We start from the raw sequence: 27444 nt of genomic DNA, 5'->3' as shown, positions 1-27444 counted from the left end.
CTCTCAGAAACTCCCATTAAAATCACTGAAACTGTTAACACTGTGAAATCAATATCTTAATTATAGATTCGTACACACATCTGCACTTTGTTGTTTCTGACGAGAGAATTCGGCAGATAGAGTTATTCAGTCAGTGAGCGAGTGAAGGAAGCACCGACATTTCAGCGATGACTCATCGGAACACCTCCGATTGGCCATTGCATTCAAAAGAATCGTGTGTGATTGGTTATAATGCGCAGCGCTGTAAGAACGCGTCTATCTCTGGCTCAGCACCGGCAAGCGATCACAGATCTGAATTTAGCAGCTGATGATATGACTCGCCGAACATACTCGATTGTGTTAAAATTAATAAAATCTTAATCGGCTATTTTTTGTCTTTTGGAAGCTGCATTCAACTTGACTCCACACACGTACAACAAACTAATGTAACAGTGGTATCCTGTACTGTAATCAAATGTAGCCCAAGTTATTACCTGTTAAACAGTAGACAGCACACGTGGTGATCTAATAAGGATCTCCATCGCAAGCAAATAATAGCCTTTGCAGATTTGCTTTCAATTCAGTGCAGTTCCATAGCCACGTTTTCAACGCTGCTAATATTCTTAAACGTTACAACTCTGAGTGAACCGCTTCAGACGCTCAGCGCGTGCGGCAGGGAACTGAACGACTCCTTCAAACTGATTCATGAACCAATTCACTCGTTTGCCAATTGGTTTGATCAAGCCTTTGAACAGAATTGACTCAAAAGAATGAATCATTAGCGAATGGGCATCGCTCATTGTCCAGAGAAAAGTAGACGGCGCGTTTGGAATAAACTGAACCATTTACAACATTTATTGCATTAAGATAAAGTAACGAGATGGGCGTCGCCCACAGTAACGAAGTAAAAGTACAGATTTTTCCCAAAAAAATTACTCAAGTAAGAGTATAAAGTACCCATTTTTAAATATACTCCGAAAAGTATTAGTTACCCCGAAAAATTACTCAAGTAAATGTAACGAAGTAAATGTAACTCGTTACTACCCACCTCTGGTGAGATGTATGATATTCCATCATGTACGCAGAGTCTACCGTGATTACAAGTTGTTTGGTTTACTTTATTTTACATGTTATATGTGTAGGCTGTGCGTAGCCACGATTTAGCTCGTATTCAGACCCGGCTATTGTAGCCCACTTTTTGTCAAAACTGATTAATTGTATTTTTTTGCCAGGCAGTGCATGAAATGGTTAATATTCAATCATGTTCGCATTGGTATGATATCAAGGTTCAATACGTCATTTCACGGCACGGTCGATCACGATTTAGCTCCGAATTGCTATTGAAACACTACTGAGACATGTCTACTGGGACTAATGCCATTGCGTGACTAGATCACTTTAGCCAAATCTAACGATAAACATTTCCGCCATTTTATTTTACACGAGGCAGCTGTCGGAGAGCAACGGGTGAGCAACAGTCTGAGTGAAAACCTTCACATTTCTACTTCGATCTTGTAAGTATGCGTGTTATTTTTGATATGTTTATTGTTTAAATTAGTTAGCTGTTATAATGTGTAGAAACCGTGACATTTAACATTAACATTGCAGAGTACTACTTTTCTCCAAAAAGTTTACGTTACCTGCACGTGTTATTGCAAATGTATCTAAATTCAATGAATGTGGTAAGCATGAAAGTATGAAACTTATCATTACTATTTTTTATTATTATAAAGATACCAGTATATATTTGTATTTAAATTAGAGTTGATTTAAAGCTAATTTTGTAAGTACTTTACATAAAATTTAACAGCAGCATAGTGCAACATGAAAAGAAATTTAAAAAAAAATCCTCTCCATTTAATAAAAGGTAGTGGCAAACATAAAGTCTTTAAACTTGTTTGTAAATAATTAAAATATGCAGCATACATTCAGTTTTCAGTGAATTTGTTTCAGATATAAATTTGAATGCTGCTTCTCCATGTTTTGTTTTGACTTTGGAGATATAAAAGTAGCTGGCTACTGTCCCAGATGTCCTGAGAGGTCTGCTCTGGATGGTTCGTAGTGCATCAGAAGATTAGAAATTTACTTTGGCCTTAAAATGTTAATTTAATAACCAACTGTAGTTTTAGGATATGAATTTTTTGACAGACAGATAGCCAGTGTAAAATCCTCAGAACTGTAGTGATGTAATCCACTTTATTTGATTTAAAGACACTGTTTATTGCAAATTATCCTGCAATCAGTCAACAAAGTACAGCAATTGAATATACAGAACACTTGTCAGTGACTACCATTAAATGTCTTGTTACCAACATTCATCAAAATATATTTTTTTTGTGTGTGTTCAACAGAAGAAAGCCATACAGGTTTGGAACCAAGTGAAAGTGAGTAAATGATTACATGTTTGTTTGTTTTTTTATACGCCTATAAGTATTTTTTTATGTTTATTACAGTTATATGAGTAAGGGATAAAGAATGATTTATAATGATAGTTCACTTTGTGTCTTTGTTTCCGCAGTAGTTTCAATTTTTCTCGTTCTTGTCTGTCAGTCATATAATGCAGGTCTATATGGTCACCACCTGAAAGAGCATGCACAGAGAAGTCCAAATTAAACAATTCCCCACCATACACACTGATAGCCTAAGACACGAAACGAGCGGTTTGTGTCAGAAAACGAACAGTATTTATATCGTTTTACCTCTTATATCACAGCAACGTCGAAGTGATCTGAGGGCGCGCGTGCTTCGGTGTGTGCGCATTCTGGGCTGGCTTAGTCTAAGTGCAGCGCTTGCGCAAATTAAGCCAGAACGCAGACGCATCACACACCTGGAAGCACGCGAGCCCTCATATCACTTGGACGTGGCTGTGTACAAGAGGTAAAAACGATATAAATACTGTTCATTTTCTCACACAGACTGCTCGTTTCATGTCTTAGTCCATCAATGTGTACTTACAATGGGGAATTGTTTAATTTGGACTTCTCTGTGCATGGCCTTTTTAGGTGGTGACCATAGACCTGCATTATATGACTGACAGACAAGAATAGTTTGACCTAAAAAATTGAAACCACTGCGGAAACAAAGACACCTACATCTTGGATGTCCTTAAGGTAAGCTAAAACATACCAAAATTTAATTTCAAAGTGAACTATCCCTTTAAACTTGAGGGAAGAACTAAAGTAGAAATGAAAATAAAATCTGTTTTCACCTTCATTAGAATGATAATTTAAAAAAATACTGTATTTCAGTTTCAAAACACATTATGGTAGTAGTCAGACATGTCTTGGGAGAACAGTGTTACATAATCAATTATAATGTTAATTTTATTTCCATATTCAGAAGTTATGGATCCCAAATATCTAAGAGAATGGCGTCGCTTGAGAGATCGAGTTAATGCTCTCGCTGAAAATTAATAGGTCATTTCCATTGCCATTTAAGTGAAATTACAGAACTTGCATATATGAGCTTGATATATATATATATATATATATATATATATATATATATATATATATATATATATGCCTTGTACAGAATTGTTCAATACGCGTATCGTTACACGCCGTATTGCATCACCATTACGCGAGCAAAAATGTTCAATTATTGATATTAATTATAATATTGATATAAATTATTGTCTATATTGATATAAATTATATAGACTCGATCTATATTCTGTTAACTCTATCTATTAAATCATCCTAGCAAAAGTGATTGACTAATTAGTTAAAAAGGATTGTCAACAATGTTCTTCTTGAGCAATAATTCTTTCCTTTTTCTCATTTGGCAGACGCAGTGATGACCAGCTTTCCATCAGCTACGGAATGTGAAATAAAAAATGCTATTTCTAATCATTTCAAACAAGCACCAGGGAGGGCAGGGGGTGGGGGTTATGGATCTAAAGTAAACAGTTCATTCTTAAAAATTAATTGTTTTACATATTTTTCCAATGTTTTATCTTTCATTTTTATGTTTGAATGTTGTCCAAGTTGTTGTTGTCTATATAATTGTTCAAAATAAATCCCTTTATATTCAATTAGTTTGGATGGATTTTCATTTATGAGAACCTGTTATATTTGAGTGAAAAGAATCCTTATGCCTCATTTTGTTGTCTATTACATGTATATGTAGTGTAATTGATGACTAGTCTATTCTTGGGCTATGGTTAGACGTCTATTAGATTTTCACTGACAGCCCAAAATCAGCCTTGTTTTAGCCTAGACCCATATTGCCTGTCTATTAGACGTATGTAGTTGTTTAGCGGTCTAATTGATGACTAGTCTATTCTTGGGCTATGGTTAGACGTCTATTGGACGTATATATGTAGTCATTCAATAGCTGTCTATTCTTGGGGTATGTTTAGACGTCTATTAGATTTTCACTGACAGCCCAAAATTAGCCTCGATTTAGCCTAGACGTCTCGGCTGTGTTTAGACGGCTATTAGACGTCTATTAGACGCAAAATTGCTTGCTGGGGAACAACTTATAAAAAATATTATATTTTTCGTTCACTTAATCCAAAGCCTTCTGTATTTACGTGAGATACTATAAACGATAAACATTTGGACTGTTCTGTGTGTATTTGAATGCTGAGAACTGATCGCGCGCTGAACTGAGGGAGTGGAGCGAGAGAGAGAGAGAGAGAGAGAGAGAGAGAGAGAGAACACTTCTGTCCGCGTGATTCCGCCTGTCCCGCCTTCACCAACTTTAAGTTAATCGACAACGAATTGTGAATCCCGGGTAAAACGGGAAGTCTGGTCACCTCATCCCTGCCCCTCCGGTTGCTGAGGCCATTGTTTCAGATCGCTAGTTCGCATTTTGGAAGTCTATCCATCCACTGGTCACTATGGTCACTTCTGCCTCCACCTGTTATTTGTTTTGCAAAAATCCACCGCTCACGGCTCTTCTTGTCGAGTCAGCGCAAGGCTGTGCCACAGTGTTGTTTTGTGTTGAAAATGTAAAATAAATATAATGCGCGAGTACATCATGAATCCATTTTCCAAACCGTGTTTTTGTCTTATCATGAATCACTCCGGTACACCTATAGCCTAATAAGTGTTTATATTCAGAATATTTTAGTCTGGTTGGGGTCGGTAACGCTGCAGAGTAGCACAGTACCTGCGTGACTCGCCATAGATGTAAACAGAGAGAAGTAGCTCCGGCAACGATGTTCTTCCGCCAGACGCGAGCGCCAAAAGTTACCGACTGCAGCTTTAATGTAAGTTATTTATTCCTTCTTGTGCGGCCCGGTACCAAATGGCACACGGACCGGTACCGGTCCGCGGCCCGGGGGTTGGGGACCACTGGCCTATAGGATGCATTTCTAATGTCCAATAGTCCTCAAATAACATTATAGTCCAATATCGTCTAGTTAATGAAAACGCGGTATAAATTTCGTCATCAGATATTATTTTTAGCTCATCATTAATTGGCTGTCCAACTAACTAAACACCGATGAGTGCGCTAATGCAGGGCGAAACCATTTCATGCAGATACAGGGGGGTGGTCGGTCAATATGGATATGGTTTTATTTTTTGGTCAATGGTGATATTTAACTTTTATTACCAAAATAAGTCAGTCAAAGACATCATTAATTTTATTATTATTTGAAATATACACAGTGATTATTTTTTATATAGTGTATAATACAAATTTTACAATTAGTTTTTACCTATTTGTTGGGCCCCCTGTCAGTCAGGGGCCCTTGGAATTGTCCTAACCTTTCCCCCATATATGGTGCCCATGCGGGTTCTCGAATCATTTCAATCAGTTCGGGAGTTCGAAGTGGGTTCGCGAATCATTTGAATCAGTTCGGGAGTTCAAAGCGGGTTCACGAATCATTTGAGTCAGTTTGGGAGTTCGGAGCATGAATCATTTGAGTCAGTTCTGGAGTTCAAAGTGGGTTCGCGAATCATTTGAGTCAGTTTGGGGATCGCGAATCATTTGAATCAGTTCGGAAGTTCAAAGTGGGTTCGCGAATCATTTGAGTCAGTTTGGGGATCGCGAATCATTTGAATCAGTTCGGAAGTTCAAAGCGGGTTCGCGAATATTTTGAGTCAGTTAGAGGATCGCGAATCATTTGTATCAGTTCGGGAGTTCAAAGTGGGTTCGCGAATCATTTGAGTCAGTTTGGGGATCGCGAATCATTTGTATCAGTTCGGGAGTTCAAAGCGTGTTCGCGAATCATTTGCGTCAGTTTGGGTGTTCAGAGCGTGAATCATTTGAGTCAATTCGGAGCTGGTTCGCGAATCGGAGCTCCCGCCCATATTCGCAGCGGCTTCCGAAATAATTTCGCACGTTTAAAGTCTAGTGTGACCGCCCCTTCATGCTCACAGAACATCTGTGTGAGGTGTACACTCGTCCCTGTCTGCAGAGCTGCTGTGCTGTAACCTGCTGATGCTGCTCACAGCCTCGGATAATAAGAGCTTTGTACCACTATACATTACTCAGATAATAGTTGTTTTATTGGATTGTGATTTTTTTGTTTTTGTTTTCATTCAGTAGCTATCATTAAAATAATTGAGTTTAAAAAAAGTTTCACTAAATAACTTTAACTCAAAGTCAGGGCTGGAGTGCCCTCTGGTGGAGTTCACCTGTAACTGCTGATAGGACACCACATTCAGTAAGACAAACTCAATGATCATTAAGATAGAAACGCTATCAACACAATCATAAACAGCAGCATAATAACACAGGTATAGAGATCTGTAGAACAAGTGGATACAGAATGAAATATATGGTAAATATGCAGACAGCGGTCATTGAGATGGCTATTTCATTCAGTTTTAGTATTTAACCCTTTCACAAAGTCATGCTAAATCATTCATGAGAGCACTAGACAATGTTCTCATCACATAGCAATGCTTACTAATCAACACGATCAAAATAATAAGTACTGTTGCATGAATAATAAATAATAAAATTATCCACCCCTAAACTATAGTAAAGTATTAAAACATTTTGATGCAATAAATAAGGTTGGTAAAACTTTACATTTAGGTTCATTAGTTAACAGTAGTTAACTGTATTAGTCAACAGGAACAAAGCATTAACAGCATTCTTGTTCATTTCAACATTTACTACTTCATTATTAAAATCAAAAGTTGTGCTTGTTAACATTAGTTAGTATATGCTGTGAACTAACCCTAAGAAAAATGAATAACTGTTTTCATTAACATTAACAAAGATTAGTAAATACTGTAATAAATGTATAGTTCATTGTTAGTTCATGTTTATACATTAATTCATGTTAACAGAAGACACCTGATTGTAAAGTGTTCTGAAACATCTGTACTTTTATATGTGTGTGTATAATGAGCAGCAGTTGTAGATGTTTTAGAGCAGTCTGTGGTTAAATCAGATCTGATGATTCTTCAACAAACACGAAGAGCCGCTAGATCCATTACAGCTCTGCTGCTAAAAACAGATGTTTCCTTCAAGATGATAAATTATCAGTACAAAACTAAAACAACTGTGTCAATGTCTCATTTATCCACAAGATGTGAAGTTTCAGAGGAAGGAAGCATCTGTTTTAACTCCATTGAGCTCACTGTGTCTCTGTGAATGAAGAGATCCAGGACAAAAGAGACGTGAGGTGAGGACTTCAGATCTATGACGGTCAATACTAAAGCACTAAAGTGATGAAATGTGCTGCTCTGAGGTCTCATGATGTAGACACATTTACAGGAACAGGAGGTGTTTGTTACACGGACCTGAACGAGAGAAACCCGTCAGAACAAGAAGACCACGACTGTAAACAGCAGATATTTCTGAGGTTATTATCTGGCCATTTCTCTCTTGAGCTGCACAAATAAACCTCAAGCGCTGATGAGAACATTAGGAAATGAGCTGGATGTTGGATGAGTTTCACAGTCTGAGAACAAACAGCACAGCGCTGACATCGATTCGTACGTCTAAAGAAGCAAAGCAGAAAATCTCTGGGTTTATATTAATCCAAAGCAAATTCATACATTTCATGTTCAATCTGATGTTTAAATAAAGTTGGGACATTATTTACTTTAAATACCCAATTTTAATATTTCTTCCTTTTTTTGTAAACAGACTCATTATTGATTTTTAAAACATTTTCATGTTGTTTCTGTTTTATTATAAAGAAAAAAATACTGGGTCAATAGATCCTCACTAACCACTGCTTGTTGTTACAGAATTTTTCCGAAGCCATGTAAAAATGTTTAAAATTGCACAAACCTGTTAGAGACTTAATTTTGATAAACAGTATGTTAGTACATCAGAAGCATTAAACATAAAGGAAGCAGTGCTGTGGTCTGCTGACCTGGACACCACAGACGCTCGGCTCGTGGAGGAGTTCTGCATCTGATGCGTGGGAGCTCATGCCACCCACCAACAGCCATCATCATCTACAACAACCATCTTTAATTCCTCTTTGATGTGCCATTACACCAATAACAGGAAACTATTATTCCAGGATTTGCAGAACAGAACAGATCAGACCATCACCCTGCAGCGGCTGTGATGTCCAGAAACATGAATGATTTATCAGTGCTTCTGAACAGAGCCAGAGTGAAACATACTGAGAGAATAATGCACACAGATTCATAAAATCTGAATCATCTGGTGTAAATGCTGCACGTTCATTAGTGATTGACATCAAATCAGGATTGTTGAGTCAAACGAGCATCTGATTACTGTACTGTAACATACTGTAACTGAACATGTTTGTGAATCTCACACATGTATCTGAGCAGAAGCAGTGTTTGTTCGGTTCTGAACTTCATCTCTCTTTTAATCTCCACGAAAAAAAAAAAACTCAATGCGGCGTCCAGTTTCTTCTGTCATTTCAGTTCCTGTAATGCTCTTATCTGTCTGAGTCTCAGATGCTATCAGATGAGACACGTCCAGACGCCCTCTTCATTCAGTTAGAAAACTCTTAACTAATTACGCCAGAGTTTGTCACAGCAGATGCACATTTCAGTGTAATATTGGGAAGTGGCTCTCTAGGACTGATACTGAGGTGAAAACCTGTGTGTAACATGAGTTTCCATTATGAGCATATCTGATATCACACACTGTCTCTGAAGGTAATATGAGAACACAAACTATACCATACTGACCGCATTGAGTGTGTGTGTGTGATGTTGAGCTGATGGACAGACGCATGAGTGATGTCTGATCCTGACTGACCTCGTGAGATCTAATCCTAACAGCAGAGGAGCCGATCGTTCACACACATGATAATATACACAATATACAGCATGTGAATGAGCCACAGTCACCGAGAAGAGCGTCCTGGAGATGTGAGATGCTGGTCCTGTTTATCACTGCGAAGCTGCTCTGACTCCATCTGTACTGTGTAAAGAGCTCTAGATATAAAGGTGACCAGAGACTCAAGTATAGATCAGGGATGAGGATGAGGAGGATGAAGATCCTTCAACAGCGTGAAGCATGAGGTGAGCTCTGCTCCGGCTTTGATCACTCCATCATAAACTATTAAACATTCATGAACCACACAGAGAGCTTCACTGCCTCTCAAACACATACCAATGAACACAGAAATAAAAAGACCAAGACTGTTTTTATACCAATTATTATCAAAACAGAAAAGACAAAAGTCTGCGTTACTGTGTTCATCTCATCATGAACCTGTAGCTACTCATTCATCATTGTACATCAGCAGAAGAACATTCTTCAGAATTATTCACGTCTTGAATTAAGTTGTTTTATAGTATTTATTTATTTTTATTAAAAGCTTTTTTCCGTCACTGCTTTATTATGGCTCAGTCCATCTCAAAATTTCTATTGGATTGGAAGCAGTGGTCTGAACCTGAAATAATCCGATCTGCAGGAGAAAATTAAACATGCAACTGCTTGGATCTGACCATATTCTCCAGGACTCAACACTAAACAATACTCAGAATCAGTTCTGAGTCATTAAAGAGACTTGTGATGCATATACATATATATATATATATATATATATATATATATATATATATATATAGTGAAACAAAAGACAAACAACAGCAAAACAGGAAATATCGAGATATTACATGACAACCACATCATCTGAATTATTATTGATCATCTGTGATTGATCTGCCACTGTTTTCATTCCATCACACAAACTCCAGTGACGTCAGCAGCGAGAAACACAGAAAACACTTACTGTGATGCTCTTGGATGATGAGGACTGACATTTGACCTGATGAGACACGCTGGCCGTTTGATTCATCGAGGAGCAGCGACGAAGATCTGATCGATCAGTTCCGTGTGATCAGTTCGTCTGTCCGCCAGAAGCGCCTCGGTGATGATCGATCAAAGAGAAAAGCGAATGAAGCGAGCGGAGTTCTCTCTCTCTCTCTGTCTCTCTTTCTCCCTCCCTCTCTCTCTCTCTCTCCCTCCCTCCCTCTCTCTCCCTCTCTCTCTCTCTCCCTCTCTCTCTCTCTCTCCCTCTCTCCCTCTCTCTCCCTCTCTCTCTCTCTGTAGCGCAGTCAGTGTAACTCACTCTAGAGTTAGCGTTACTCGTGTTTGTTCCTGCAGGTCTTCTTTCATGCCTTTATCTCTAATCAGTCGCATCTGGAGCAGCTCATCTCATGTGCTTCAGCATCAGCAGGTGTTCTGAACTTCACGTAAAGTTAGTTTTAGGCTAGATATTCGCTTCTATACACTGTTCTATAGAGTCAACAGTTTAACAAAGTCAAAGATAACACGATTATTTTGAAGAAAAAAAAACCCGTTAAGGGACCGTCTGACAATTCTGCCGACTGGGTTAAAACGTCCAAAGTATTTTAATTAAATTACTTTTTATATTAATAATAACACATTGCCATATTGTAAATCTTGTATTAAGTCTACTCATAGTGATTTACTACAGGTGAGATTTGCCAATATCTCCTTTTGTATTTGTACGGCACACAATTATTTTAATTTAAAAAGTTACTGTAAGTCACCAAAAGTGTTTTTCCATTTTCCAAAGATTGTAGTACATTGCTAGATACAGGACTACAGGTGAGGTTTTCCCAATATCTCACTAGTAAGTCAATATTATATGTAGCAACATATTATAACCTTTGGAACATGATAAACCTTATTTTGGTGAACTGTAAAGTTTTTTTGTTTGTTTGTTTGTTTGTTTGTTTTTCTTCTAAACTTATTTGTGCACTGCACATGCGTAGTAGTGCAGTATTGTCCAAGGTGAGATATTAGCAAAACATCTATTCACTAGTTATTTACTAGGTATTTCTCTATAAACAATAACTGAATTATTGGGTTTCGTTTTTTACTGTGAGGTAAATCTGCAGACAGTCCCTAAAGTAGCGAATATAAGGAATATAGCCTAAGCCTAAAACTGTCTTCGCTCCTGTTCGAGATGAACAAACTCAGATACAGTACTGTTTGGGTTGCCAGAATCAAATGACTTCTCGCGAGTTTAATTCAGCGAGATTCACTTCTAAGATCACGAGATTAAGAAATTTGAAGAATTTAAACACATTTACACAACAAGAATTAAACATATAAAAATAGTTTACAAGCTTCCTTACAAACTGGTGCGTAGTCATTATCATCACCATCATCATCATTATTATAATTCTTATTTACTTTTACAGTTACTGCATTTCTGGTCTCAAATTGTAGCTTTTTTCTTCTTACGGTTTATAAATGTTTGAATTTCTGTCATGATGGTTATTTTCCATACACTTAATGTTGTAACAAAGGTAATAATGTGTTGGTTATTATTATTATTATTATTATTAAGTCTATTTCCTGCTCAGACTGCATTGGTTAAATCTTATGGGTCTGTCACGTGATGAACGAATGACTCGAAAACCCCGAAGACTCAATGGATCAACAAATCTAGCCGGGTTTCCCGATAATGTTTGATGATGATCTTAGAGCTCAAGAGCGTTTTCTACGAGTAATTTTGCGATCGTTCATTATTGTTTCACGTGCGTTTCCCAACAATGCACTTAAAGCGATCGCACAGCTGTGCTCTATCAGAGCTGCTTAGGAGTCGCTGTCCGTTTCTCAAGTGCTGAAATCTCACCTTGTAGAATCGCTCTTCATTGTAGTACACTATCTTTTATTGATGTTAACCTATGCTGCGTTCCAGACAGACAACTTGGATATAATAACTATAACACAATACAATATCATATTATATTATAGTCTATAATATTATACTTTACATAATAATGTATAATATACTTTATATATTTATATATTATGTTAGGTCAAAAATGTTAGCCTGAATGCACTGTAAGTCGCTTTGGATAAAAGCGTCTGCTAAATGCTTACATTTATTTAAATACATTTATTTATACACTGTATAGAGAGAGAGAGTGAGACGTTATTTCGGATCAAATACACTTCAGCAAGTCATTGAGATATCCCCCCCCCCCCCCAGTCTTTGAAACATTTCCTACATATTTTATTATTTTTTTCTTTTTTATTATTCTTTTTGTTGTTGTTGTTGTTTAGTCATTTAATTTAAACGTGTATTTTTATATTTCTGCCATTTTTATTTCATTTATAAATTAATAAAACAAAAATAAGAAAACGAGTCATACAGTGTACAATAAAGCACAATCAAATCCTAATATTATAATCACATTGCGCTTGAATCCAGTTAAAGGTGTAATCTGTAATCACTCCCAGAGACGACTCGTTGTTCCCGAGTCATATTAAAGAATCGTTCAACAATGACCCATCACTACTTGCCATAAATCAAAAGCTACAATGAATATGTTGGAGGGCAATAATAGTAAGGAGATATTTAAATGATTTATTACTGAAAATAGGCTCATCTGCTCCCAGTGTGCTTTTACTGAACTTTAACCCACTCCGGTGTGTGGATGGAGTGTACTGTATGTCATTCACTGCATTCACAGCTGGTCAGTCCAGTAAATCAGGCATTTGCTCTCCCTTTGTTCTGATTATTTAAGCTATTCTTCAAGAAAATCCTGCAGCTCCTGCATTTCTTTGCTTTTCCATCATTTAATGCACATAATATCTTCCCATCAGCATGATGCTGAGATCAAGCTTTACATGGAGGACGAATGACAGATTCATATACAACAATTACAAAAATATGCAACCATTCACTGATGCTCAGAAAAAATTTACAATAAAAATATATAATACAAAATAGTGTTCCCTTTATATTTACAAAAGACTTGTCACTCACCCCATCCCAGGGAACATGTTAGGAGAAAACTGTGAGGCTGAATGCAATGTAAGTCACTTTGTATAAAAGCATCTGCTAAATGCATATATTCAAATTCACTCACTTCAGTTCATCACAATAGCTCAAGTTCCCTTAAAATAAATGAAGCTCTCTACACTGCCCTACAGATCTGGGCCCATATTCACAAAACATCTCAAGGCTAAAAGTAGCTCAAAACTTGCCCATTTAGGAGAAAATCTTAAAAACATGGGCGTGCCAGTCCTACATTTTTTGCTCTAAGAGTATTTTACAAAGCATTTGAGCTTTAAATTAGCTCCTAAATCTGTGAAACGTTAGTAGTGAAGAGGACTCCTAGGTCTTGTGATGTGATGTGTATATATGTTATGTTTTGTAAATGTCTTACTATCAGCCATGATTTTTCTGCTAATTAAAAGGTTTTTATATGCATATTACCAAAATGTTATATGTATGTAGTAACTTTACATGGCAGCTCAATCTAATGTTAGCCTAGAGAAAACTGCGCATGTTTGTGTGGAGTGTGAGCTGAACAGATGGAGGCACGCTGCGATCATTTGCTCTTAAAATACTCCCACATTTTTGGTCATAGCCTACTGATAACAGTAATGCATCTTTTGTATCTGTAAAGACTCTTTACAGGATGACAATTAGCTGAACATATAGCATATTGTTTAATTAGAGACACTAAGACTGCATTTTAAAACCTTTATTTGAATATTGAAATATAATAATCTCTGGCACACTATCAGCCAATCACTGTGTGCATATTTAATAAGCATGCTGACATCGTCCATAGCAACGAAGTGAACCCCGCCCCTTACTCTTAGCTTCAGACTTCTGTCTATCCCTTAGTAAAAGTAAATAGGTTTTAAGAAAAAAAAACTAATCTAAAACGTTTTACTGACATGTGAAGAATTCTTATTGGTAAGATAAATGTTTTGTGAACATGGGCCTTGGTCTACACTTTAGTAAACCGCTCCAATCATTTTCATGTAAATATAAGCGGTTTTCTTCCCTGACACAGACGAAACTCAGGGTTCTGCTCTTGGCATCTCTATAACCCTGTGTACAGAAACATATATCTATTGAAAAGTTGATCTGGTGTCTGAAAAAGAAGAGTAGGTCGTGTAATTAGGATTGAGTTTGTGTAGTAAATCTCATTTTCATTTAAAATCACTGTGTATGAATCTTCAGCAGCATTGTTCTTGCAGTCCTGATGGAGGACTGATGTGCTCTCACAGGATCCATCCCTTCGATCCCAAACCCAGGGATGAACGAGATGCTCCTGAATCAGCCGATGCTCTCATTAGACAGACACAAACACACTTCATTAGAAACCATGAGCTTTTATTGGAATGTTTCACCATTACACTCAAATCCCACCGGTGTGTGTCTGTCTCTCTCTAAACCAGCTTCTGCTAATACTGATTCTGCTCAAGCACGTTCATGAATAAACGACCTCTCGAGGTAAAACAGGTGAGTATCTAAAATGCCATGAAGAAAAAGACAGACAGAGAGAAAATATATGGATTTTTTTTTTTTACAGTTTTCTTTTAGTCACAAATTTAAGAGCTCAAAAGGAAGTATCAAAGTAGATCAGAAAGACTTGTTTTAATGTGCTAGGAGTTCGGGTCATTAAACATTCAAATGAAGAAGAGGATGGAGCCAAACACATGTGATTCTTTACACCTTAATGACAATAATGAGACCGGTCCAGGTTCATCAAATCTGGTGATCAGAGGTCAGTTACTGGCGTCACACACACACACACACACACACACACACAGACTGAAGCGCTTCGGTGCTTACACTGGGATAAAATCAACAGAAACTCAAGAAACCCGTGGTGTCCAGCAGTCGCGGTGAACCGGTCAGTGGGACACAGATCTACTCTGACGGGACCAATAATAGAAAACACATTTCTCATTTCTTCACCCTACCATCCCATACGTGCTCGTGTGTGTGTGTGTGTGTGTGTGTGTGTGTGTGTTTAGGACATGACACCGAACACAGGGTTGTGGCGGCAGATGCTCGGCCCGATCTCCTCGTAGTCCTTCTTGGTGTGGCACACTTGGTAAAACTCCGGCTAAAGAGAAACACAAACACACAACGTCACAAACGTGTTTCAGACACCCCGCAGTGTGACGGTAATGACAGGCATTAATAATCTTCAGCGTAATCGAGTTCTCACGCTCTAGACGCTCCAGTCAACAGTGATTTACGGACAGGACACTTTAACTGATTATAATTCACAGCAGTAAACGCTTCGGCAGACGGCCGATCTGAACCTGATTCAATTCATTCATACTAACATCTCTTTACGAGTCACGAGCAACAGCGAACACTGCTGGAGCATCACAGGACGATTCACAGTGAAGTGTGATCTGCTGTGATTCCTCGTCAGAAGAGCCCTATAAACCAGCGGTTCGGCACCCGAAGGGTCAGACAAATGTCAGACAAAACCATCTCATTTTTATTCATCCTCTTTAACAACGGTTTTTCTGTTTTTGAAGAGCAAGGAAAACCAGAATAATTGATGAAGCCTTGTTTCAAACATGCTCATCCCAGTCATTCCTGATTTACGGATCAGGGTTAAGGACAGGGACTTTTGATGAAAAGAGCAGAAACACCACTGAAGAACATTCAGCTTTTATAACTTCTGGAGCTCTGAAAAGTGATTATTTCAATTATTGACTTTGTCAAATATAAAAACGTTCTGAAAACTGAACTGTGTCAATACAGCAGATGAACCACAGGAATGTTGCGGTGTGTGAGTGTGTGCATGTGTGTGTGTGTGCGCATGAGTCAGTGTGTGTGTGAGTCAGTGCATGAGTCAGTGAGTGTGTGCGTGTGTGAGCATGTGTGTGAGAGCATGTGTGTGTGTGTGTGTGTGTGTGTGTGTGTGTGTGTGTGACTCACGGTGGACGCCAGCATGGATCCTCCGAACCACACGGCGTAGCGCTGCATGTGGTGGGTGATGACCTGCACGTCGATGGGTTTGGGCTGGAGGAGAGGAACAGATGCAGATATTGAGGTGTTATGTCTCACACAGATGCTGCTGATGTCCTGCTGTGAACCTGACCTTGAGTTTCCCTCCGCTGAGCTCCTCGCTGAGCTTCAGACGCGCGTCCACCGTCCTCTTCAGGTCTCTCTGCAGACGCCGGCCGAAGTCACGGAACATAGTGGAGCCGCCCGACAGGACCACGTTCTGCAGGAAGAGACACGGGGTCACACGGGTTCACACACACACACACACACACACACACAACTGAACCATCAGCTGCTCCTGACCTTATAGAGCGGACGGCGCACATCGATCGGGCAGTTCTGAATGACCTCGTCCACCACCTCAGAGATGGGCTGAGTGAAGTCCGGGTTAGCAAACTGAGAGAGGAAACAGAGTGAGATACACTGCCGAGTGTGTGTGTGAGTGTGTGTGAGAGTGTGTGTGTGTGTGTCTGAGTGAGTGTGTGTTGAACTAATCTCTACAGGGTTTCTGCAGAGGTTTTAATCTCAAACTTCAGATTGTAAGACCTCTCTGGTCCTCTAAAATAAAACAGAACTGTTCAACCCTTCAGAACAAACCACGAATCTTAGATTATTTTATTTTTAACAAGGACTGAATACTGCAAATCAGCAAAACAAGTTTAAAATACTTATATTTCATATACTGAATACACGCGTCTCGATGATGTGGTTTGTTCTTATACATCAATAGACACAATATTAGAGGTTTATTGATACTGTATGTGTTATATTCCTGTAGAGTTTATCTTTGCCTTACTGTAATTGTCCTGATATAACAGATATAAGATAATGTGTGCCTGTCCAAACCTCCGGGTGGAAGAAGATCTCTGGTCCCAGGAAGCGCTCGTAGCCCACGTCAATGGTGAACTCTTTCTTGCTGATGGCGTTGATGCCGGTGTACTGCTTGATCCATTTAGATCCGTCCGTATCGTACTTACTGAACTCCTTCACCAGATCAGGACAGACGTAACTGAAGCGCTCCTGCAGCAGAGAGAGAGACGCTCAGAGACTGGAGGACAAGACGCTCATGTGCTGCATAACACTCTCTCACACGAGCACGCGCACGCACGCACACACACACACACACACACACACACTCTCACACACACTCTCTCTCTCTCTCTCACACACACACACACACACACACTCTCACACACACACACACTCTCTCTCTCTCTCTCTCTCTCTCTCTCTCTCTCACACACACACACACTCGCACACACACTCTCTCTCTCTCTCTCTCGCTCTCTCTCTCACACACACACACACACACACACACACACACACACACACACACACACTCACCTTGACGGCTTTGGCGGTCTCCAGCGACTGCTCCGGAGGGATGCCCACCTCTCTCTCTCTCAGCAGCTGCTGTGTGAAGTAGGTGATGTCTCGTCCCGCGATGGGAATGTGTTTAATGCAGCTGCCGATCACGTAACCCTCCGCCTGTCAAACCAATCACAGCAGAGCACTCTCAGTGAGAACACTCAAGGCACTTCCTGTCCTGAGATCGACAGCAGCAGAACACACTGATGTGATCAGACACGACAGAAGAGCATCAACCGAAACACAAATAAAGAATTCAGTATTTGGTCTGAATAAGAATGGCTGTTTGAAAACATGTAAATATTGTTTGACTTTTCTTCTCTGCGACAAGAAAGTGTCAGAATCAGAACGTTTCAGAATGTTTACTACATTCCAGCTTTAAGAAATGACATTTCCCCTAAAACCTGATGGAATTCAGTGTTCAAGAAAAGAGAATCATTTAGAATTAAACGGGAAATTGAAGAGAATCAATCTGTTCTGTAATGTGTGTGTGTGTGTGTGAGTGAGTGTGAGTATGAGAGAGAGAGGGTGAGTGTGTGAGAAAGAGTGTGAGTGACAGAGAAAGTGTGAGAGGGTGAGTGTGTGAGAAAGAGTGTGAGTGTGTGAGAGAGACTAAGAGTGTGAGAAAGAGTGTGAGTGACAGAGAAAGTGTGAGTGTGAGAGGGTGAGTGTGTGAGAAAGAGTGTGAGTGTGTGAGAGACTAAGAGTGTGAGAAAGAGTGTGAGTGACAGAGAAAGTGTGAGAGGGTGAGTGCGTGAGAAAGAGTGTGAGTGTGTGAGAGACTAAGAGTGTGAGAAAGAGTGTGAGTGACAGAGAAAGTGTGAGAGGGTGAGTGTGTGAAAAAGACTGTGTGTGTGAGAGAGACTAAGAGTGTGAGAAAGAGTGTGAGTGACAGAGAAAGTGTGAGAGGGTGAGTGTGTGAGAAAGAGTGTGAGTGTGTGAGAGAGACTAAGAGTGTGAGAAAGAGATTGTGAGTGACAGAGAAAGTGTGAGTGTGAGAGGGTGAGTGTGTGAGAAAGAGTGTGAGTGTGTGAGAGAGACTAAGAGTGTGAGAAAGAGAGTGTGAGTGACAGAGAAAGTGTGAGTGTGAGAGGGTGAGTGTGTGAGAACGAGTGTGAATGTGTGAGAGAGACTAAGAGTGTGAGAAAGAGAGTGTGAGTGACAGAGAAAGTGTGAGTGTGAGAGGGTGAGGGGGCGAGAGGGTAAGTGTGTGTAAGAGGGTGAGTGTGTGTATGAAAGAGTAAGAGTTAGTGTGTGTGTGTGTGAGAGAGAGAGAGAGTGTACGTGTAAGTGTGAGTGAGAGGGTGAATCTGTCTGAGTGTGTGAGAGAGACAGTGAGTGAGTGTGAGTGTGAGAGGGTGAGAGGATAAATGTGTGTAAGAGGGTGAGTGTGTGTATGAGAGAGTAAGAGTGACAGTATGTGTGTGTGAGAGAGTGTAAGTGAGAGTGAGAGGGTGAGAGAGACAGAGTGAGTGTGAGAGGGTGAGTGTGAGGGTGAGTGAGAGTGAGTGTCTGAGAGGGTGAGTGAGAGGGTGAATGCGTGTGTGCGTGTGTATGTATGTAAGAGTGAGTGTGTGTGTGAGAGGGTGAGTGAGTGTGAGAGGGTGAGTGTGTGTAAGAGAGGTTGTGTGTGAGTGTGTGTGTGTGTGAGAGAGAGGGTAAATGTGTGTAAGAGGGTGAGGGTGAATGTGTGTGTGTGTGAGAGTGAGTGAGTGTGAGTATGAGAGTGAGAGGGTGAGAGTGTGAGAAAGAGTGTGAGTGTGTGAGAGAGACTGAGAGTGTGTGAGAAAGAGGGTGTGAGTGTGAGAGAGAGAGTGTGATTGTGAGAGGGTGAGTGAGGGTAAATGTGTGTAAGAGGGTGAGTATGAGAGTGTGTTTGAGAGGGTGAGTGTGAGTGTGTGTATGAGAGAGTAAGAGTTACAGTGTGTGTGTGAGAGAGAGTGTAAGTGAGAGGGTGAGTGTGTGAGAGAGGGTGAGTGTGTGAGAGGGTGAGAGGATAAATGTGTGTAAGGGGATAAGTGTGATAGGGTGAGAGAGTGAATGTGTGTGAGTGTGTGTGTGAGTGAGTGTGTGAGGGTGAGTGTCTGAGAGGGTGAATGTGTGTGTGAGAAAGGGTGAGTGTGAGTGGGCAAGAGGATAAATGTAAGAGGGTGATTGTGAGAGGGTGAGTGTGTGTGTGTGTGAGAGGGTGAGAGTGTGTGTGTGTATGTAAGAGTGAGTGTGTGTGTGATAGAGTGTGTGTGTGTGTGTGTGTGTGTGTGTGTGTGTGTGTGTGTGAGTGAGATAGTGAGTGTGTGTGAGGGTGAGTGTGTGTGTGTGTGTGTGTGTGTGTGAGAGTGTTGGTGTGTTCGAGTGTGTGACATACCACTGGAATGACGTGAGTAACTCCGTCTCCGCTGTCGATGACGGTTCCTGTGAGGGTTCTCTCACCGACCTGTCGAGACGTCCATGACGCTGCCAGAGCCAGAACAGCCTGACAAACACACACAGATCAGCCAAGAACTGAGAGCGAGAGTGTGTGTGTGTGTGTGTGTGTACCTGCACAGCGATGTACAGCCCCGGCACGTTAAAGGACTCAAACATGATCTCGGCCGTGTACTCGCGGTTCTCTGGAGTGTTTAGAGGAGGTTCGGTCTGCAGCAGAGAAACAGACACGTGTCACAGGAAGTGATGCGTACAGTTAGTCGACCGCAGTAATCACTCAACCCATTACTTCAGATCTCAGCTGAAGGACAGACGTTAAATATAAGACCATGTAAGCATTTAGATAAGTGTTTCCTCACCAGCAGGAAGTAATGGTCCTCAGGTTCGGCTCTCAGATACTTGAAGATCACCTGCTCCATAAACCTTTCCATCAGATCCCAGTCCTCCACGATCCCGTGCCGGATGGGCCACTGCGGAGACACACACACACGCTCAGAGATCACGGAGATCATCATGCAGGTAATCAGACTGTGTCAGACTGAATAAAGGAACAGTTCACCCAAAAATGAAAATGTGCTCCTCCTCAGATCATGACAGATTTTGAGGAGTTAGTTTCTCCATCAGATTTGAGAAAGTTAACATGACATCACTTGCTCAATGCTAATCCACAGTTAAAAACATCTTAATGCTGCATATGTTTTCCAGCTCGTGTCTTCTCCAGATGTTAAGTGATGGTCCTGTGGATTACCTTCTTGCTGAAAGATTTTTCTCTTTTCATGTTTATCACTGAATCTTGGACTCAGGTAGGAGATTGAAGTCCTTTTTCCAAACTTTTTTCAAAGATTTTCTATTGGTCTAGTTTAAAAGAAAAAATTATCTTGCTGTCTGATAATTGTTGTAAAAGTTATTTTTTCCAGTTTTGAAGCTCAGCAAGTAAGTTCTGAGTGGAACGGCCCTGTTCTGTAGGAGGTGTTGTATTAAGTTAATGAGATATGTCAGTACAAAATGGACCGTTTGATATTAGTTGGCGACTGTGATGTACATGTTTGTTGCCCATCAAACTTAAGTTTTTAAGTCTTATGGAATCTTTTAATCTTTTATCCCACACTTTAGCTCTAGAGCTCACTTATAGGCTTTCTGTTTCTGAGCTTGAGCTTTCTGATGCAATTATCTCTGACCACAAGTCTATTTGATTCTCTTGCTCACTGCCAAATATACTTTCTCCATGTGATGTTGTTAAGCTGTCTCTGTCTTATTCCTCTCTCTTCCAAACGGTTTTTAACAAGCGTTTTAATGAAATGAGCACACAGTTGTCCTTGGACACTTCACTTTCTGATCTGAATGTCGACCAACATTTTGAGATGCTAATTACTGTACAGATGGACTTTTTAAATGGTTTTAGACCAAAACCTAAATCTGAAAGGTGTTTAACTCCCTCAAAACCCTGTTCTGTCCTGATGTAATTCACCCACATTATTCTAAACCGTTAATGGAGTCTGCTGGCAACAGAATGGTTCTGTTCCTGTGTGCTTGAAATTGGCCTCTATTACTCCTTTGCTCAAGAAGCCTTCCTTAGACATGTCTCTTCTGAAGAAATACCGTCCAATTTCTGTGGTGCCTTTTGTCTCGAATGAGATTGTGTTTTCAGGGTCATTAGAAAATCACAGTTGGCTTTGTTTGATTAAGCTCGGAGCTAAACTCGGCAGGATAAATTACAAAATGATTTTATTTGTTTATAAATGTTTACAGAATCTCACCCGGGTTACCTATCAGAACCGCTGCATCCTTACAGTCCTCCCAGAGATTTAAGATCAGGTGAAGGGCACCAGACCCTCACAGCTGCTCCATCTTTATCAGTTTAAATCTCTTTTGAAAACTCACTTGTCTGGTTTTTCAGAAACTACACAGTACTGAGACAGCCCTTGGTCAGTTACTAATGACTTGTTAATAGCATCTGACGCTGGATCTGTGTGAATCTTTATCTTTCTGGACCGAAGTGCAGCTTTTGATAGTGTCCACCATACGATACTTAGTTTTTGGGGTGAAGGAGATTGCTCTGGATTGGTTCAGATCCTATCAAACTGATCGTAGTTGTTTTGTGTTTATGGATGGTCACAGATCTGAGGTTAGTCCTGTTAGTACTGGTGTCCCTCAGGGCTCAATACTTGGTCCCTTGCTTTTCAGGATTTATAGGTTTTTGGTCCTTTGTTAAGATCTCTTGAACTGAACTGCCATTTTTATGCTGGCGATACGCAGATTTACATCCACTCTAATCCGTGAATATTTCCAATCTCTCACAATGTCTCTCTGAGATTAAGTTGTGGATGTCTGAATGTGTTGTGTCTGAATAGTTCCAGAACAGAAGTTCCCCATAAACAGCGTAATGCTGGATCTTTACCTTTGTTTGTTGATGGTGTAGCTCTGGAGTTTCTAAGTAAATAAAAAAATCTGGGCATTCATTTTGATCCCAGCTTGTCATTTGAGCCTTTAGTGATGAACACTGTTAAGACCACACACACACACACACACCTGACAGCAGAAGCAGAGTACCTAACTACCCACACAGAAGGGTTATTTCCCAGCATCCCGCTGGAGCAGCACTGACGCTTCACTCACTTTAGTGGCGTAGTTGGGTTTATCAATGGCTTCGTCTCCGATGAAGAAGTCCAGGTCATCCACGCCCTTCATCATCCTCCTCTGGGCCTGATCGCCCACTTTCGCCGACTCTTTGATGGCGATACCTGCAGGAGAAAGGGATGATGGGAAGTGAGGGATGATCAGACTGACGAGTGCTGTCTGTCAAACATGAAGAGAGGAAGTAAACACGCACAGACTCCAAACGAGAACTGAGCGCTGACGTAAGAGAATACAGCAGCAGAAGAAGAGCTATGAGGAGATGATCTTACATGTTTAGGAAAGTGAACTTCCATCAATCATTCATGATCACTCACACACAATGCATTACATTTATTCATTTAGCGGACGCTTTTATCCAAAGAGACATACAGATGAGGACAGTGGAAGCAATCAAAAACAACAAAAAGAGCAATGATATACAAGTGACATCAAGCACACTACAGACATCCACTACACACTACAGCCATCAAGTACACTACAGACATCAAGCACACTACAGACGTACACTACACACATCAAGCACACTACAGACATCCACTACACACTACAGCCATCAAGTACACTACAGACATCAAGCACACTACAGACGTACACTACACACATCAAGCACACTAGAGGCGTGAGGACAGAGACACACTCACATGAGGGAACGATGAACTGCGGCTCCGTGTTTCCTGCGTATCCCAGTTTGGTGTATCTGGAACACACACACACACACACACACACACACACACACACAACTGGTCAGATCTGATGAAGAGACACTGCAGACCCAGAGCATCAGAACAAACCAAACCCTTCTTCATCAGGAGCTTTTCATTCTGTGTTCAGACACATTTATTTCTTTAAAATAAAAACCACTCAGTTCCTGAAGGATCTCGTTTTCAGAACGAGAATTACACTGCCATAAACCACCACAAGATCCTCTGCAGTTAAGAAAGTATTTATTTAAGACTCAAAACGGAAGTTAACATATTTAGCACACTTGTGGAGTCTGAACACTCACACACACACACACACGGACTCATCACACACTCTCAGACACACAGACTCATCACACACTCACAGATATACACAAACTCGTCATCATACACACACACCCATCATAAACACACACTCACTCTCATCACTCTCTCACACACACACACACACACACTCTCTGAAACACACTCATCACTCACTCACACACACACTCATCACACACACAAACAGCCACCAGTTTAATTCTACACAAATCAAAACAGAACAAATGACGGTTAGAAATAAAACCTCACACACATCTTATAAAAGTAGCGGCTATAAAATGACGGATTTGGGTTTTTTTACAGAGTAGACATGTGTTTATTCCTCGTCAGTGAGCAGCAGGATGTTTAATAGAGCTTCTGGATATTAAAGTGGTGTTTTCTGTTTGCCCATATAAGGCCGCGGCGAGAACACGGAAGTGCAGGAAGAGGAAGCAGATGTGCGCGTGCGCACAAGTAAAGACAACTGATTCAATCATTTCCCCCCTCTTCAAGCTCTTTAAGTGTTTATTTTTCCCAGTAGTATAATAGTGTCATGCAATCCGCTGCACATTAAACCCTAAAAGAGCTTTAAATCAGCGCGTCCCGCCACTGCGCGCTCCTGTGAGCTGCGCGTCACCCGTCACTCAGCGCGAGCTCGCGGGTTTCAGGAGCGTCTCCGCTGATCCCCGCAGCACAGACACCGATGCGCGGACGGACGAACGGAGAGCGAACCTTCAGCACGAGAACGGCTTTTTTACAGGAGTGCGGGTGCGCGCACGCATCGCGCCGGTTTCTGCGCAGAGCGACAAGTAGACTGGTTTACTCACCCTGTGCCACAATCCACAACGCATGCCGGTAACCGAGAGGCCATCTCGAGTGCGTTAAAGCGCCGGAGAGCTCCCAGTACGAATGATCAGTCCGTCCGTTTGTGCGCGAGGCGGAACCCGGAAGCGCGAAGGGAAGCGTTTTCCTCTTCCGCATTCAAGCGCGCGGCCGCGAGCGTCGCACAACGATGACGTCAAACACGCTCCAAACCCAGCTGTGTTTACTTTCAGTTTGGCAAAGCATAAGCACAAACACTGATAAACACAACGGAGAAATGTTCATATCTCAGATTTTAATAACACTTCAACTTCAACTCCAGGCCAAGACGAGTAATGAATCATTGAGTGTAATTCTGGAGTATTATAACAGGGTTTGGGAGGAAGGGTTAATTATCTCCGTTAACAAACCGGGTACGGATCCAAGTAATCCTCTAAACGGTTCTCATGTGGCCCGTCACGAATTCAAATGCGGCCCGCCATATGCTGAATAAAAATAAATAAATAAACTTTCAGTTTTACAAATATATATTTTTTTACATTAATTAAAAAATAGGCTACTAATTAAATATAAACTATATCCTAATATTTTTGTGAAATTATTTTGTTTTTCATATATTATTTTCAGACGAGCAGACTAACATAACATTACGCATTTAACGAACACATACAAGCGCCCACTTTGGCAGAATTCAATTCAAATAGTCATCAACAGCCATTAAAGGTAAAATTGAGCATCAGAATGGACAAATTTGTTTTGAAGGAAGAAAAAAAGAAATGTGAAAAATGCCAGTGAATGAACACGTACAAACAAACTAGTCGCAGTATCAGTAGTGAAGGAGAGGGCTGGATTCATGGGCGTAGGTTTGGTCTCAGCTTTGGTGGGGACACCCCGGCGGCAGTTGTCAACATGCGCGCGCACACACATACACACACACACACACCACCCGCTCGCTGCTAGTGCAAGCTCAAAAGTAGTCCCGGCCCGCGCGTGTAGCCTGTCAGATACCCCGGCGCCAATCAAATTACAGCGTTTCTTGTACTGTCGTCGTCCTGGCCATTAGAATCGATCCAAATAGCAGTGCAAAGATACAAATAGCAGTTCAAAGGAGCTTGCTAAATATTGGTGGAGACAAATTAGTCATCTCAAAATATTGATAGGGACTAGTAGCGTCCCCCCCTAAACCTACGCCCATGACTGGATTTTCGGTTTGTCCCGCAACTCACTTGAAGAAGTTAAGGCAAATAACACTATACGCAAAACATCTCTGGAGAGAACCTCATATTATGAAGTGCGAAAGTGCTTTCCATATTTGGATCAGCATATGCTACATTTGTGAACGCACATTTTCTGCAGCGTCGCCCGTGCGCATCTTACAGACTGCATCTTAAAGCCTCTAATATTCTTTCTGCGTCCGCGAGTCCGCTATGGACCGCTAGGTAGGCGTGACGTAATAATCGTCATCGGAGAGTGTGTGCCGAGGCTCTGAGCAGACGAGCGCGCGGACAGGTGCGTGTGGTCAGGAGGCTTCGAAAGCACAATTGCACATGTACAGGCTGTGTGAAGAATCCGGGCCGGAGTGCTCATGCGGAAAGTATAACACAGGCTTTACAATCGCAACTTCTCTGTGCTGTTACTCCTTTCGAGCTAAATCTCACATAATTGGTCAGCTCCCGACAGCATCAGGTGTTTTATTTATGGGGAGTAGAATTATTTATTTGTTTCAATGAATGTAATAGATTAGATATCATAATATTTAGGCTATAATATTATAAATCAGATTGGTTCGTATTGGTGATGTAATATGCAAATTATATGCGTGCGGCCCGCGAGACTTGCACTGGACCATAGTGCGGCCAGGTGGAGAAAGGTTAAGAACCACTGCTCTAAACTATAGACCAATAACATTAACTTCACATTTATGTAAATTACAAATGATTACTGCCCGGATGATGTATAATATAGGACCGCTTTGATCAATAAAGAAACAATACTAGCAGTTACCTTCGATGTTGAGAAAGTTTATGATTTGTAATAGAAAGATGGTTCGCTAATTAAATTAGATCAAATAAGAATAGGTGGAATAATATAGAATTAGATTTTTTAATTGAAAGAAATATTAAAGTAAAGGTTGGAGATTATATTTCATATTGAGAATGCACTCTGGAAGGAAGTGCCATAAGTGCTTTGTTATAATTATAACAGTAGGGGACAATATAAATAAATCTTTGTTTGCAGATGATTTTTTACCACAACCAAACATGTATTTATTCACAGCATCGGTCAGTTCAGAGTGAATGTGTCTGGACAGAAGATGGAGCTCATGCAACATTAGGCTTAGGGTCAGTTTGATTGATTTACTGACCAGGAAACACTTGTGCTGTGTGTGATTGTTTATTCATGTTTAGTTATGTGTGCCAGATCACAGTATTCTCAACTGTTCAGATTTACCCTGAACCCAACAAATATCCCCAGTTAAAGGCAGGATCTCTGTTCAGTTAAATAGTGTCTGATCAAGTCAATGATATTGCTGTAGATGAAGTGACCCCAACTAAGCAAGCCAGAGGCGACAGCGGCAAGGAACCGAAACTCCATCGGTGACAGAATGGAGAAAAAACCTTGGGAGAAACCAGACTCAGTTGGGGTCAGTTCTCCTCTGACCAGACGAAACCAGTAGTTCAATTCCAGACTGCAGCAAAGTCAGATTGTGCAGAAGAATCATCTGTTTCCTGTGGTCTTGTCCTGGTGGTCTCTGAATGTCTCTTCATCAGAAGAATGCAGTGTCCAGAGCCGAGGACAGACACATGATAAAGTTTCCAGAGATCCTCTGTGTACACAAGCTTAGCTCCTTATTAGTCCTGTGTCCACCCTGACCGAGGGGCGTTAGGTGGACAGGCCGGTTTTGGCAGTCGTTGCTAAAGATCATCTGGTTTCTCTTTCTTACCCAGAAACTCTTACATTCGTTCATCCGTCGTGAGTGTGTGGAGACAGTCAGAAAACATTATTCAGCATTAGGGTTCAGAGCAGCAGGATCATCTACAA

The 27444-nt window shown here is 40.7% G+C and overlaps 2 protein-coding genes and 1 long non-coding RNA gene across 3 annotated transcripts in view; 1 reads left to right on the top strand and 2 right to left on the bottom strand.

The window, feature by feature from the left end:
* dpp10 (dipeptidyl peptidase like 10) overlaps window positions 1-10307 on the bottom strand; it is a 63403-nt gene extending 53096 nt beyond the window's left edge. Inside the window, exon 1 of the mRNA XM_026217577.1 lies at window positions 10124-10307. Within this exon, the coding sequence (XP_026073362.1) occupies window positions 10124-10189 (66 nt within the window). The 5' untranslated portion in view covers window positions 10190-10307. The remainder of the gene's footprint in view (window positions 1-10123) is intronic.
* LOC113053000 (uncharacterized) lies at window positions 1039-3395 on the top strand. The gene is made up of 3 exons (XR_003277140.1): window positions 1039-1493; window positions 2331-2363; window positions 2982-3395. It is a non-coding gene; the product is annotated as an uncharacterized LOC113053000 (long non-coding RNA).
* Window positions 10308-14492: 4185 nt separating the features above from the next.
* On the bottom strand, window positions 14493-24565 carry actr3 (actin related protein 3). Its single transcript, XM_026217579.1, has 12 exons — window positions 24408-24565; window positions 23218-23273; window positions 22556-22680; window positions 20299-20409; window positions 20054-20149; window positions 19881-19988; window positions 17492-17635; window positions 16994-17167; window positions 16451-16543; window positions 16242-16367; window positions 16079-16162; window positions 14493-15245 (listed from the first exon to the last, which is right to left on the bottom strand). Exons 1-12 carry the CDS (start codon window positions 24449-24451, stop codon window positions 15150-15152), a joined length of 1257 nt encoding a protein of 418 aa, XP_026073364.1. The 5' UTR covers window positions 24452-24565; the 3' UTR covers window positions 14493-15149.
* Window positions 24566-27444: the final 2879 nt, after the last annotated feature.

Source organism: Carassius auratus, chromosome 34, assembly GCF_003368295.1.
Source record: "Carassius auratus strain Wakin chromosome 34, ASM336829v1, whole genome shotgun sequence".
In the NCBI taxonomy this organism is placed as follows: Eukaryota; Metazoa; Chordata; class Actinopteri; order Cypriniformes; family Cyprinidae; genus Carassius; species Carassius auratus.
The sequence above is the reverse complement of the archived record's forward strand: the minus strand, read 5'-3'. Positions and strand labels throughout refer to the sequence as shown.

Coding starts and splice junctions, on each gene's coding strand:
- actr3 (XM_026217579.1), bottom strand. CDS start 24,451: ATGGCCTCTCGGTTACCGGCATGCGTTGTGGATTGTGGCACAGG. Junction 20,410..22,555: donor AACCCAACTACGCCACTAAA/GTGAGTGAAGCG, acceptor GTGTCTCCGCAG/TGGCCCATCCGGCACGGGAT. Junction 20,150..20,298: donor AGGACCATTACTTCCTGCTG/GTGAGGAAACAC, acceptor TCTCTGCTGCAG/ACCGAACCTCCTCTAAACAC.